This window comes from Vitis vinifera, chromosome 1 (genome assembly GCF_030704535.1).
Source record: "Vitis vinifera cultivar Pinot Noir 40024 chromosome 1, ASM3070453v1".
NCBI lineage: Eukaryota > Viridiplantae > Streptophyta > Magnoliopsida > Vitales > Vitaceae > Vitis > Vitis vinifera.
The window spans coordinates 27,336,467-27,348,527 of record NC_081805.1 but is presented as its reverse complement, the minus strand read 5'-3'; the positions used below and the strand labels follow the sequence as shown (position 1 = coordinate 27,348,527).

General features: G+C 29.1%; 1 protein-coding gene across 1 annotated transcript; it reads right to left on the bottom strand.

Annotated features, from left to right (window-relative positions):
- Positions 1-9,250: 9,250 nt before the first annotated feature.
- Positions 9,251-12,061, bottom strand: LOC100250476 (ethylene-responsive transcription factor ERF113). Its single transcript, XM_002267778.4, has 2 exons — positions 11,477-12,061; positions 9,251-10,061 (listed from the first exon to the last, which is right to left on the bottom strand). Exons 1-2 carry the CDS (start codon positions 11,610-11,612, stop codon positions 9,484-9,486), a joined length of 714 nt encoding a protein of 237 aa, XP_002267814.1. The 5' UTR covers positions 11,613-12,061; the 3' UTR covers positions 9,251-9,483.

The following is a 12,061-nucleotide window of genomic DNA, read 5'->3' as shown; positions in this document are numbered from 1 at the left end:
CATGACACATGTCTCTATCACGAAGCGGGTATAGTAGTTTCCCTTACAATTTGTTGGGCTCAACCTTGGGCCCTGAATGTCCTGGGCTGAAGCTTGGTCAAGCTCAGGCCGATTTTAGCCCAAGTTGTTATCCGAGAATTGAGTTGATAAGAGGTTGGGCTTCGTTTAAATGTGGAATCTGGGCTAGCCCTTCTGTCAGGCCCAGGTTGGTTTCACAGGCGTTTCATTGCCGTCTGAAACAGGGCGGGTTGCATATCTTTTCATTTTTTCAAAGGATCTGTTTGGGAGTAATTTTTGTAAAAACGCTTTTAGCTTGTAACGTTTTTGCATATAGCACTTGCATAAAAAATGTTCATTATTGAGTTAGGATGCGTTTGAGAGTATTTTTATTTGAAGTGTTTTATCTGAAAATGCTTTTAAGATAATCATCTATCAAGTGTTTTTCTATAAAACATTATAAGTAATTTTTTAGGTTTTAAAAAATGTTTTTTAAATTTCTTCAAAATGCTTAAATATTTTTTTTCAAAAACAGACTAAAAACTTTTTCTATAATTACTATCAAACAGAGTGTTAATCAATTTGATAATGCTTTTAGAAAACACTTCTAATATAATTTAAATTTAATTTTGTGGAGATTTTGAGTTGGGCATGATTCTCCGTCGTTATAAATATTTCATGGACCCATTAATAACATGTTTGAAGAAGGAAAGAGACGGTGGCCGCAAAAATTGACATGAATAGCCGAAAGTGAATCGATGAAATGATGTACGAATACGAGGAAAATAATGGGGGACGGTTCATGTTTTAAAACCCTCAATTTCATCTGATGGGTCCAAAGGCTGTAATACTCACATATTGGATGTACGAGGAAAAAAATGGGAAGGGGGGAGGGTACAATTATGATTTAAAACCTACCATTTCATATAATGGGCCCAAAGACTCAAATATCAAACGTGTCTTTATAGAAATTAAGTGTTTAGTGATTTTTTGAATATTTTGTTTATACTCGTTGTTATATTTCCCAAACCACTATATATATATATATATGAATGGATGGTTGAATTGAATTTTTATTTGTTTAAAGAAGAATTATTTTGTCATTTGATTATTCTTTTTGTAATTATTGATTGAGGGTGGGAAGAAGTTTGATTTTGAATGGCTTAAGCTTTATCTTGCCATTTGATTATTCCTTTTATAATTGTCAATCCAAGGCTTGAAGATGTTTGATCTCAATATCTAAAGTTTATTTTGTCATCTAGCTACTTATTTTATAATTATTAATTAAAGGTTTGAAGAAGATTAATTTCAAATGGCTTAAACTTAGTTTGGCCATAAGTCTTGTTGTGACTTGGTCTTAGCGTGACTTGAATTTTTGTTTAATTTAAGGCTTAGCATGATTTAGACTTGACTTGGATCTTAACATGCCTTGAACCTTATTTTGACTTAAACCTTGACATAACTTGAGTTTTGGTTCGATTTAGGCTTTGGTGTAACTTGGACCTTAACTTGACTTAAACAACATGGTACAAGGGCTTGTGTTAGTTTGATTTCATATTGAAATAAGTCATTTTCATATTTTGATCTTAAAATTTTTAAGTCGAACATTAGTTGAAATATCAATCGAATTTTTTAAAAAACTTTGAACATCCCTTGAAGAGCTTTCCTTTACCTTCTTCTAAATTATTTTATAATTTTGTTATCTTAAAACTTTGGAATAAACCGTTATATGGATTGAAAAAATGAATGTTTGATCATAATTTAAATTAAATATTTATATATAATTTTTTTTATTAGTATATAACTAATTTAATTTAAGTATATGATAAATTTTAAAAGATGAAGTTTTATTTGTTTTAAAATTATTTTTTATAAATATTTTAGCATAAATACTACTATTTTTTATTTATATTTAGATATTAAATAATTTTTAAAAAAATAGTTTTTAACAAAGGGGGTCACTATTAACTAAAATCAATCCGGACGGTGTGCTATTATTATTCCACGGTTCAAATTTCAGACCACACCAACGGCTGACGTTGAGTACGGTCTGCCACGTTGGCATTTTCCATTTCTTAAAGGTCGAAAAACATGTTTGAAAAGGAAGAAGAAGGCAGCCGCAAAAATTGACGCGAGAAGCCGAAAGCGAGCTGAAAAAAATGATGTACAAATACGAAAAAGAAAGCGAAGAAAAAAATAACATAAAAAAAAAATGGTCCCATGCGGCCGCATTATCATCTTATCATCCCACGCTTGCATCGAAAAAACCGCCCACGTCAGCTTTCACGCCGCTTACGTGTACTCTTCTTTGTCTCTTTGCCACCAACTGTGGAAGCTTCCTCTTTTCCATCCGTTATCTGCTTCACCTTTTCTGTTTTTGTTTTGTTTTGGTTTTTTTGTTTTAATTTTTTATTTTTATGTTAGGATTTTTTTAATTAAAAATGGATGAGTTAAAAATTATTAATAAATAATTTAATATTTATTTAATTCCTAAAGTGGGAACTGTAATTCATAGAATAGTTAATTAAAAATTTAAAATATATTAGAAAATTAAAAAAGACATTTCCCATTATTGTATTTAAAAATAAGAACAAAAAATAAGGGAAAGAAATGAAGAAGAAAAAGTTCCATTCAGACAATCAAATAATTTTTTTATAATTTATTTATTTTTTCTATATATTGCCACTAATTTAATTTGTATATTTTTATAACAATCATTATGATACTTTTTTTGGGAGATAAAAGTACCATGAAACACACATGATTATATTTGGAAAAATTGGAATCTCATCTTGGGGCCAACCCTTTTCCATAATACTAAGGATTATTTATTTATTTTTGGAGGTATGTTATGCTTTCATGATGGGTTTTATGGAACGTTGGAAAAGAGAGGTAGGAGCCATTGATTTTGATTGATGGGGAAAGAAGTGTGTCTGAATGCATGAACCTTACCATTTTATTTCCACTGAAAATGACACCACATTCCTCTTGTGGGTTCCGCGAGTTTTTGCCAATTTTGATTTGATTTTGACTCACTACTCTGAATAAGATGATGATCATCATGATTGAGGAAGAGATGGAGATAAAAGCTTGGGCCACATTGTGTTTAAAAATTTAGGTGTGGTTGGGGAAAAGCTTGATAGGGAAAGAATGTAAAATGTTTTTATAAAACGTTTTTTATTTTTATAATATTTTAAAAAAATTGTTTTCAAATATTTAAACGCTTTCTAAAATTATTGTGAACAAATTATAACTTACGAATATTAAAAAATGTTTTTTCTTTCACATGAAAGTACTATACACACATCTGGTGTCTTAATATTTTTTTTTTAAGTCATTGTACTTAATCTATTTTGAAGTAATATACAAAAAAAAAAAAAATGTTTTTAAGAAACATGCGCCTGCTTTTGGCTACTGATAGTTGCTTTGATATGATGTTATGAATATGGGTGCGGCCCAAAGTGGATTTTTACAATCACTATGGCGTGACATTTCAATAGTAGTTGCTGCATGCCATGGGGATTTTAGAGGTGGGGATGAGGCCTCAGATTTATATGATTAGGCTTTTGGCCAAGTTGGTGTTTTTATGATATCATGTTGCGTAAAGACAAATTTACTGTCTCTATCTCTATCTTAGTGAGTGAGTGATTGTAAGCCTGATCGAGCTTTGCCTTTTGTAACTGTGTGGATGACTCCTATCTTTGATCCCATTATTATTCTAATTCTTATCTTTCGATTGATACATGTATACCAACTTGATCCAAACTTTAAATTGACGGAGGGAATGTTTCCACAAATGTATAATAACGAGCTAATATCCTTAAAAAGTTTGATTCCTATAAATAAATAAACAAAAGCCTCGTGTTGTGATATCCCATATTCTCGGAGGAAAAAGAAATGATAAGATTAAAAAAGTTAAGACATAAGATAAATTATAAGAAATTTATTTTTAGAGACAAAGTTCATACAAATTTAGTCTACTTATCATCAATTCTCTTTTCTTAATACTGTATTTTGAACTGTAACATCTCATATTATCGGGAAAAGATAAACAATAAAAAAAAAGTTAGATATGGGATCAAATATATGAGATTTATCTCTCGAAATAAAATTTAAGTAAAAGGGTAGAACATATTTAGTTCAAGTTGTTAGTCAATTTTTTTTCTTCTATAATCTATATTCAATAATTGTTTTATTTTTTAATTAGAAAAAAAGTTACACCCACTCTAAATTAATCATATCATCTTAGATTTTATTGACGGGGAAGAAGTTTTCAACCTTTGATTATTGTAAACGTATTTTAAAGCTATAACGACAAATATATATTAAAAATATCAATTTAAAATTTTTCATTAAAAAAAAATTATATCCATCATAAATTGGTCATACCTATTTTAGATTGTCCTTACTTAGAAAAGAAGTTTTCAACCTGTAATCATTATAGACGTATTTTAACGTTACGAGGACTAAAAAGTCATACCGAGTTTAGATATTTTTTCATTGAAGTACAAAGATTTCAACTTTGAATCAATCCGACATATTCTTTCTTTACACTTCATTCAACAATTATTTTAAGTTTCTCAAAGGAAATCATACCCACCCTAAATTGGTCACATCCATTTTAGATTTTCTCCATGGAAGGGAGGAGTTTTCAACCTTTTAATCAATGGATACATATTTTAAAGTTGTACATATGCATTATTGTGTTCTAACTTAAATAATAATAAAAAATAGAAAAATATATATTTTTTTCAATGAGAGATAATTAAAAAAAAATCAAAATTATTATTAGAAAAAATAATATCATCTCTCTTATATTAAACCCAAAGCATTTGGCCACTGGTTCAATGAATTTTCCCATATTATCAAAAGAAAATTTACAAAAATCATGTATATATTCCTACTAGTAGTTAGGCTCACATGGGATGGGAGGCAAATAGGCAATTATCTTTCTTGTTGGTCCATTGCACATGCATTGAGGCAGAAGATCTCCCTTTTTCCGTTTTTTTTTTATTATTATTATTTTTATAATTTCTAAATTTCTAATTTAAAAATTCTTTTGGTGTATAATGTACGTGGGTGATGGGTGCCCACCAAATTGACAAGGTAGATATAGTATAGGCTACTGTGGGGTAGGCAGCAACACAGAGCACGCCACTGCTTTCAATTTTCTTGTCAGACTTGTATGTATGTGATATCTATGTTAGGTTTTAAGGCACTAAATCTATAAAAATAAATAAATAAATAAATAAATAAATTTAAAGGTAAAATAAAAAATAAAAAATAAAAAATAAAAAATAAAAATACAGAAAGGAGCTTACATAGAACCCACATGCTGTTTGAATATTCACATAACTAACCAGTCTTAAAAAAAAACAAAAAAAAAACGTAGCTTTTTAATTATTTTTAAAAATATAATTTAATTTTACAATAGTTTTCTAACCGCTGTTACTGTTATGCATCTATATATATGATATAATTTTTTAAAAATTATTTATTACATTTTAAATTATTTGTGAGAATATTCTAAAAAAACCTTTAAAATACCTTAAAATTAATCTAAAACGAGTCTATTTTAAAAATAATTTATGAGAAATATTAATTTTACCAAAAAAATTTACTAAACTTGTTTGTGAATATAAGAATTATTTTAAAATAGAAAATCGTTTTTAAAAAATGTTCAAAATGGATTTGAAATAGAACCTAAGAGTTGGGACAATATCGTAATAACGAGAGCTTACAAGAAATGAGGATAAATTGAGATAGAAACTAGCATGATATCAAATATAATTTAAAATATTGTCTTGAAGCAATTAATTATAAACCAAGGTATAATTTAGGATGCCGTCATAATAACAGGAACCCAGAAACTAATGATAAAGACGACACATAAATTATTGGACATAAATGATTAGATCGTGACTTAGATGGTATATTAAATCAAATTAATCATAAAGGGAGCCGGAAATGAGGAAAAGAAAAAACAAAACTTTTTGTTATTATATATATAAAAAATATTTAAATATTTCTTTATTAAATTTGTGTGCATGCGTGATTGGATTTAAAAAATAATTTAAAGAAAAAAAGATAGAAATTTGTAGGATTGCATGGACTTGAATTAATTTTACAATGATAGCTTCATGGCCCAATCGATCCTGTTCACATTAGTGGGTTTTCTCTTTTATAAAAAGAAAGCACGAGTGTTCGGTGTTCCACGCCACTCCAAAGTCTAATAATATTATCCAACTTTTCACTCAATTCCACACCTTTTCTTCCATTTTCCATCCCAATGACTCAGTTGAGAAAGTAGAGGAGGTGGGAAAATAAAATATAAAATTTAAATTAATTTAATAAGATTTTCTTAGATTTTTTGTAGAAAAAGAAATTTAAATATAATATATAAATAAATAAAAAAAGAAAAAAAGAAAAAGTTTCCAGTAGGCTTTCGTGTCAATGAAGATTTGATTTGAGTTTCAAAGTGACTAAACTATTAGAAAATAGACCAACATATTGACATTTTACTTCACGTGTAGCTTGTCGGGGAAAAGTTTGAACCGACATGTTCAAGGACTATAACTCTAGTCTTTGTGGAAGTTAGGCTACCAATTCTCCAGATTAAATTATAATTTAAATCAGTCGATTTATGAGGGTTGTTACGATTAAAGGTTATTATATAGTATGGAAAGATGAAAAAATTTTAGGAAACATTTTTGGTATAATTTTTTTTTTAGATGAATAAATTTATTTAAAGTTAAAAAAATACTTATAAATTTTTTTGAAAAAATACTTAAAATATGTGTTTTTTGGTAATTCTAAAAAGTGTTTTTAGTTTTTCTAATACTTGAAAACTTTTATCTTTAAAATATTAGAAAGACTAAAAATATTTTTGAAAATCACTATTAAACACACTATTAATAAATGATTATTTAAAAATATAATTTTATATAAAATATTTTAATTAAAAAATTTTAAATAAAATATTTTTAAATGCTCCCTTAAAGTATATTTGACAATGGTTTAGGAAGCTTTTTGTTTTTATTTTTAAATCGAATGTTTAACAAAATTTATAAAACATTTTTAAAAATTTGGAAAATCATTTATAGGGTTGAAACATCACTTAATCAATCATTTTACTTTAGATGATTTTCCTAAAAACACTTTTAGAAATTATATTTTTACTAAAGAGTAGACACTATCAAACACTCTTAAAACCCGTTTGACACTGCTTTCAGTATAAGTGTTTTTATTGAAAACGTTTTATTCTGTAACACTTTTATAAAAAACACTTTTATGAGAATTTAGAAAAATAATTCTAATAGTGTTTTTGATAATTTATTGTGTAAGTATAATTTTTTTTAATAATAATAAATTACTAAAAAAATATTTATTAAAAAAAGAAAATATTATAATAAACCAAAAACTTTTAATACGAAAAAAATATATAAATATTTATATTGTTAAAAAAACTAAAAAAAAAAATATTTTTATGAAAGGGAAGTTAAAGAAGAAAAGGAAAGTGAGAAGGAAGTGAAGAATGAAACGAAACAGAGGATAGTGGAAAATAATATTTTATAAATATATGAAAATTTTTGAAGTATTTTTTTTTAAAAGAAACACCTCCCAAATGCTTTTCTAAAAAACACTTCAAGTATTTTTCTAAAATTTTAAAAATATTGACAAACACTCATTTTTTTACCTTTTAAGTGTTTTTAAAACTAGAAATACTTTAAAAAACATTGTCAAACGAACTCTTAAAGTATGTTTGATAGTGATTCTAAAAAACATTTATAATTCTTCTAATTCTTGAAAGATAAAATTTTTATGTGCTAAAAAGCTTAAAAACGCTTATTAGAATCACTAGGAAACGTACTCCATAAATTATGATAATGTCTTATGTAATAAAAAACAAAATGATTTTTGAAAGCAACTATTAAGTTATTATTTAGAAATCATTTAAGTGATTCTTTAGATTTTAAATTTTAAATGTGATTTTAAAAATAGGTTTGGGAGTTATTTTGAAATTAACTAAAAGTAGTTCATAATACTTCAAAAAAACTTTTTATAAAAATAAAGTGCTTGCTAAATTGTTGAAAATTAATTTTAATTTTTTGAAAAATGATTTGAATTATAGACAATTACTTGTTCAGTGAATTTTTTTTATAAAAAAAAATTCTTTTTAATTATATAATATAATACTAAAAAAACACCTTTTTTAAGTTTATATTTAAACACAAAATAATTCTCTTATAAAATAAAAATATTTTAATCAGAATTGTTCTCAAATAGAATCTTAATTTTGGTAAAGATGCACTTTTAAGCATTATAAACACTGTATATAACAAAAAAAAGTACAATTTTTGGAACGTAAAATATCAAGGAATTATCTGGAAATCATTTCAAGTCATTCTTTAATTTTTTTTTTAATTATTAAACACCTTATTTCAATGAGTCGTCAGCCAAAGTTTAGAACATTAGAAAGCATATATAAGAGCGTGGGACTGTATTTTTACTCAAAATATTTATAGCATATTTGGTAGTGATTATAAAAAATGTTTTTAATACTTGAAAATTTTTATCGTTCAAGTATTAAAAATGTTGAAAACGCTTTCCAAAATTACTCCCAAATGCACTTTTGGTATTTTTAGAAAAATCATCCATCAAGTATTTCTTATTAAAACATTATATAAGAGTTCGTTTGATAGTAATTTTAGGAAGCGTTTTTCATATTTTTAAAGCCCGTTTAGTAGTGATTTTAAAAAGTGCTTTTAATATTTTTAATACTTGAAATTTTTTATCATTTAAAGTGTTAGCAATGCTAAAAACCCGTTCTAGAATCACTCTCAAACACTTAATACTTAAAATTTGTTATCATTAAAATGTTAAAAATGTTAAAAATGTTTTCTACAATTACTCCCAAACACTCTAAGAGTGCGTTTGATGATGATTTTATAAAGAGTTTTTAGTCTTTCTAATACTTGAAAGATAAAAATTTTCAAGTATTAGAAATGTCAAAAACGTTTTTTAGAATCAATACCAAATACACTTTAATAAATAATTTTCTAATATTATGTATAATTTTTCATATTTTTGAAGTGTTTTTTAAAATTTACTAAAAAACTTTTTTATTTTTCAAAAATATTTTTGTAAACTAAAAGCGCTTTCTAAAATCGGGGTGAAACATACTCAAACTTTCTTAGAACAACTTTGAACAAGCTGTTAGAATCATTTAAATAAATGCAAATTAAACAACATATTTAGAATAATAATTCCAATACTTAGAAAAATATCGTCTATTTTACATCTTAATCCCAATCCCATATCTCAATCCTTTTTCATAGTACCAGTGAGCCTCTAAAAGAGTGACAAAAAACCTCAGAGACTCCAATTCTGAATGGCAATGGCAATAACAAAAATAATTCATGCAAACACTAGATAGAAAGACAATATCTTCAGCCCCGTACTTTAATGGACTTGATAAAGATGCTGCTACTCACTTGGTGGGTGGTAACTAGTATTGAAGTCTTCCCCATAGTGAGGATAATAGAAGCTGGACGAGCTCTGTGAAGAGTAGTACTGATCCGAGGTGGTAGTAGAAGACGAAGAAGTGGTGGTGGTGGTGGTGGACGACGGTTGCGGGAAATAAGGCGGTTGCTGTTGGGGTTGGTTGTAAAGATTCGAACTGAAATAAGCGAAATCGGCGTCACTGCTACTAGAGAGGAGCTGACCATACTGAAGAAATTCGTGTGGCAGCGACGGAGGAGGAAGAGGCGGAGGAGGCGCCGGCATGGCCGGAGGACGATGGCTTTGGTCGTCGAACATGCCTGCGTGGTCCATGAAATACCCAATCTGACTTGTTTGTTGTTGGACGCGCTCGGGAAAGTTGAGCTTAGCCTTGGTGCCTTTGAACCTGAGGGCTGCTTGATCATAGGCGAGGGCCGCATCCTCGGCCGTGTCGAATGTGCCTAGCCAGACTCTCGCCGCCTTCTTCGGGTCTCGTATTTCGGCGGCCCATTTCCCCCATGGCCTTTGCCTTACTCCTCTATAGTGCCTTCTCCTCACATTTCCTTCACAAGAGACTCACATGCATGAACGGCTTACAAATTAAAGATGCAGCTTTGTATGACTTCTAAGATAGTAAGTGTTTCGAAAATAAAGATAGCTTATATTGTATGTGCTTATTTGGAGGAGTAAATAAGAAAGAAAATCGATTCATGATGCATACATATATTGTAGCATCGTATCTTACTTGTAAGTGCAAAGAAACCCCAAAAAAATCATGAATTGACAAACGTTAAGAAGCAACATCGAAACGTGATACATCACAACATCCCTATTTGAAATTGGGAAAAGAATCTCTCTTCTTTCAAGTGAAATATGAATAAAATTTTAGCATTGTAATGCTGAAATGATAGTAAGCACTTGGAAAATCATGATCACTTACACTATCTGACTTTGTCTGGGCAAGCAAATAACAAAGAAAACCGATTCACATCATGCCTCTATGTAAATGAGAAGAAAAACTCTTTTAATCGAACTCATCAAATGCATGCCTCTCATTGAATATGAATGAGGTTTGGATTTTAAATCACTAAAGTGATAGTGAGTGGTTGGAAAATGACTAGAACTTACACCAGATGATACCATATGTACATAGCCTTATGCCCTAGATGTGAATGGGTGAATTGGAAAGAGTTTCATATTATAAAGTGGGAATCATCTGAAGGTTAAGGCGTTTTCGAGGAAACTTCAGGAGTTTAGGCATGGATTAATCAGGCATTAGAAAAATGACCAACCAGCCTGCATGATTTGCAGGCAACATTTTATAGGAGTCCAAGAAATTGATAAACAATATTAGTCACATAAAGTAGAGTTCCAAAGTTGAAAGTACCGTCTAAAAAAATTGTAAACATGTGTTAAAAAGCTAGAAAGAATGATAGAAATCATAGAATAGAGATCAAATCATAGGACAAAATGGAGTAAGAGCTAGAAACCCAACCCCACAAAAGAGACAAACAACTTGAATTTGATCTTTGTTTGGTAGGTAAGAAACCTGACAATCCAGCAGAATATATGGAAAAAAGATTCTGAAAAATTGATCACAGACCCTTTAGCCCCATAAGTACACATGTAATGTTTGGCTTTGAGATTGGAAAACAAAAGATAAAAACATGAAAGTTTGCATGTCACAAACACACGTATACAATCAATTCAACCATATGATTTATCCATCTATAAGTGCGAAAAGATGGATACACTGAACTTGGCTAAAGCTATAGTTTATATATATATATATAAAATGCAGAGATTTCTATTTTTATTTTTATTTTTATTTTTTTTCCCAAAAAAGAAAAATGGTCAACAGATCCACAAAAGGGTAGTGAAGAAAAAGAAGCTTGTGATAGAGATAGATCAGGACTAAGGACAAAACCCTTCAAAATTAGGCCATTTAGCATAAACCTTGAAGCTAGTGAAGTAGTACCTTGATCTTGGGGTGGTAATTGAGATGATTCAGAGAGAGCTGAAGATGAATCAGCCGACTGCACCATACGAGTAGCACTAGGGTTGTTGTCCCTGGTGCCTATCACTTGAGAAAGAGCCGAAACCATGGCCGACATGTCCTGATCATGCTGCGTCCATTGCTGCTGATCATCACTGTACGCTTTGATCTCTTTTTCCTCTGATGCTTCTGGAGGAAGTGACCGTTTTCCATGCCTTCGATCCACTTTCTTTCTTTTATGTTTATATGTTTTTGGTTTTTCGAGAACTCAGTTCTAACAGCCCTCCCTGATCAGCTCATGAGCTGGAGAAAATGGTGGGGAGGTGGAGAGAAAGCAGAAAGAAAATCATTCAGGGAGATCCAAGAGCTGAGTGGGAGGTTGGGTGTAGTAGGAGAGTGTCGTTTGAGGGAGAGATTAGAAAGGGAAAATAGGGTTGGATATAAGGGTTTTTATTGGCCATTGCTTGGGGTTTATCTTCTTCCTTTTTTCTAGTCCAAGATCAAAACACACAAAAATAAATAAATAAATAAATAATTTTATTTTTATTAAAAAAAAAAAAAAAGGGG

Bases quoted from the DNA above. Each gene is read 5' to 3' on its own strand.
- LOC100250476 (XM_002267778.4), bottom strand. From the start codon at position 11,612: ATGTCGGCCATGGTTTCGGCTCTTTCTCAAGTGATAGGCACCAGGGAC. The intron at 10,062-11,476 runs GTACTACTTCAC...TCTCTTGTGAAG, and splicing joins ATTACCACCCCAAGATCAAG to GAAATGTGAGGAGAAGGCAC.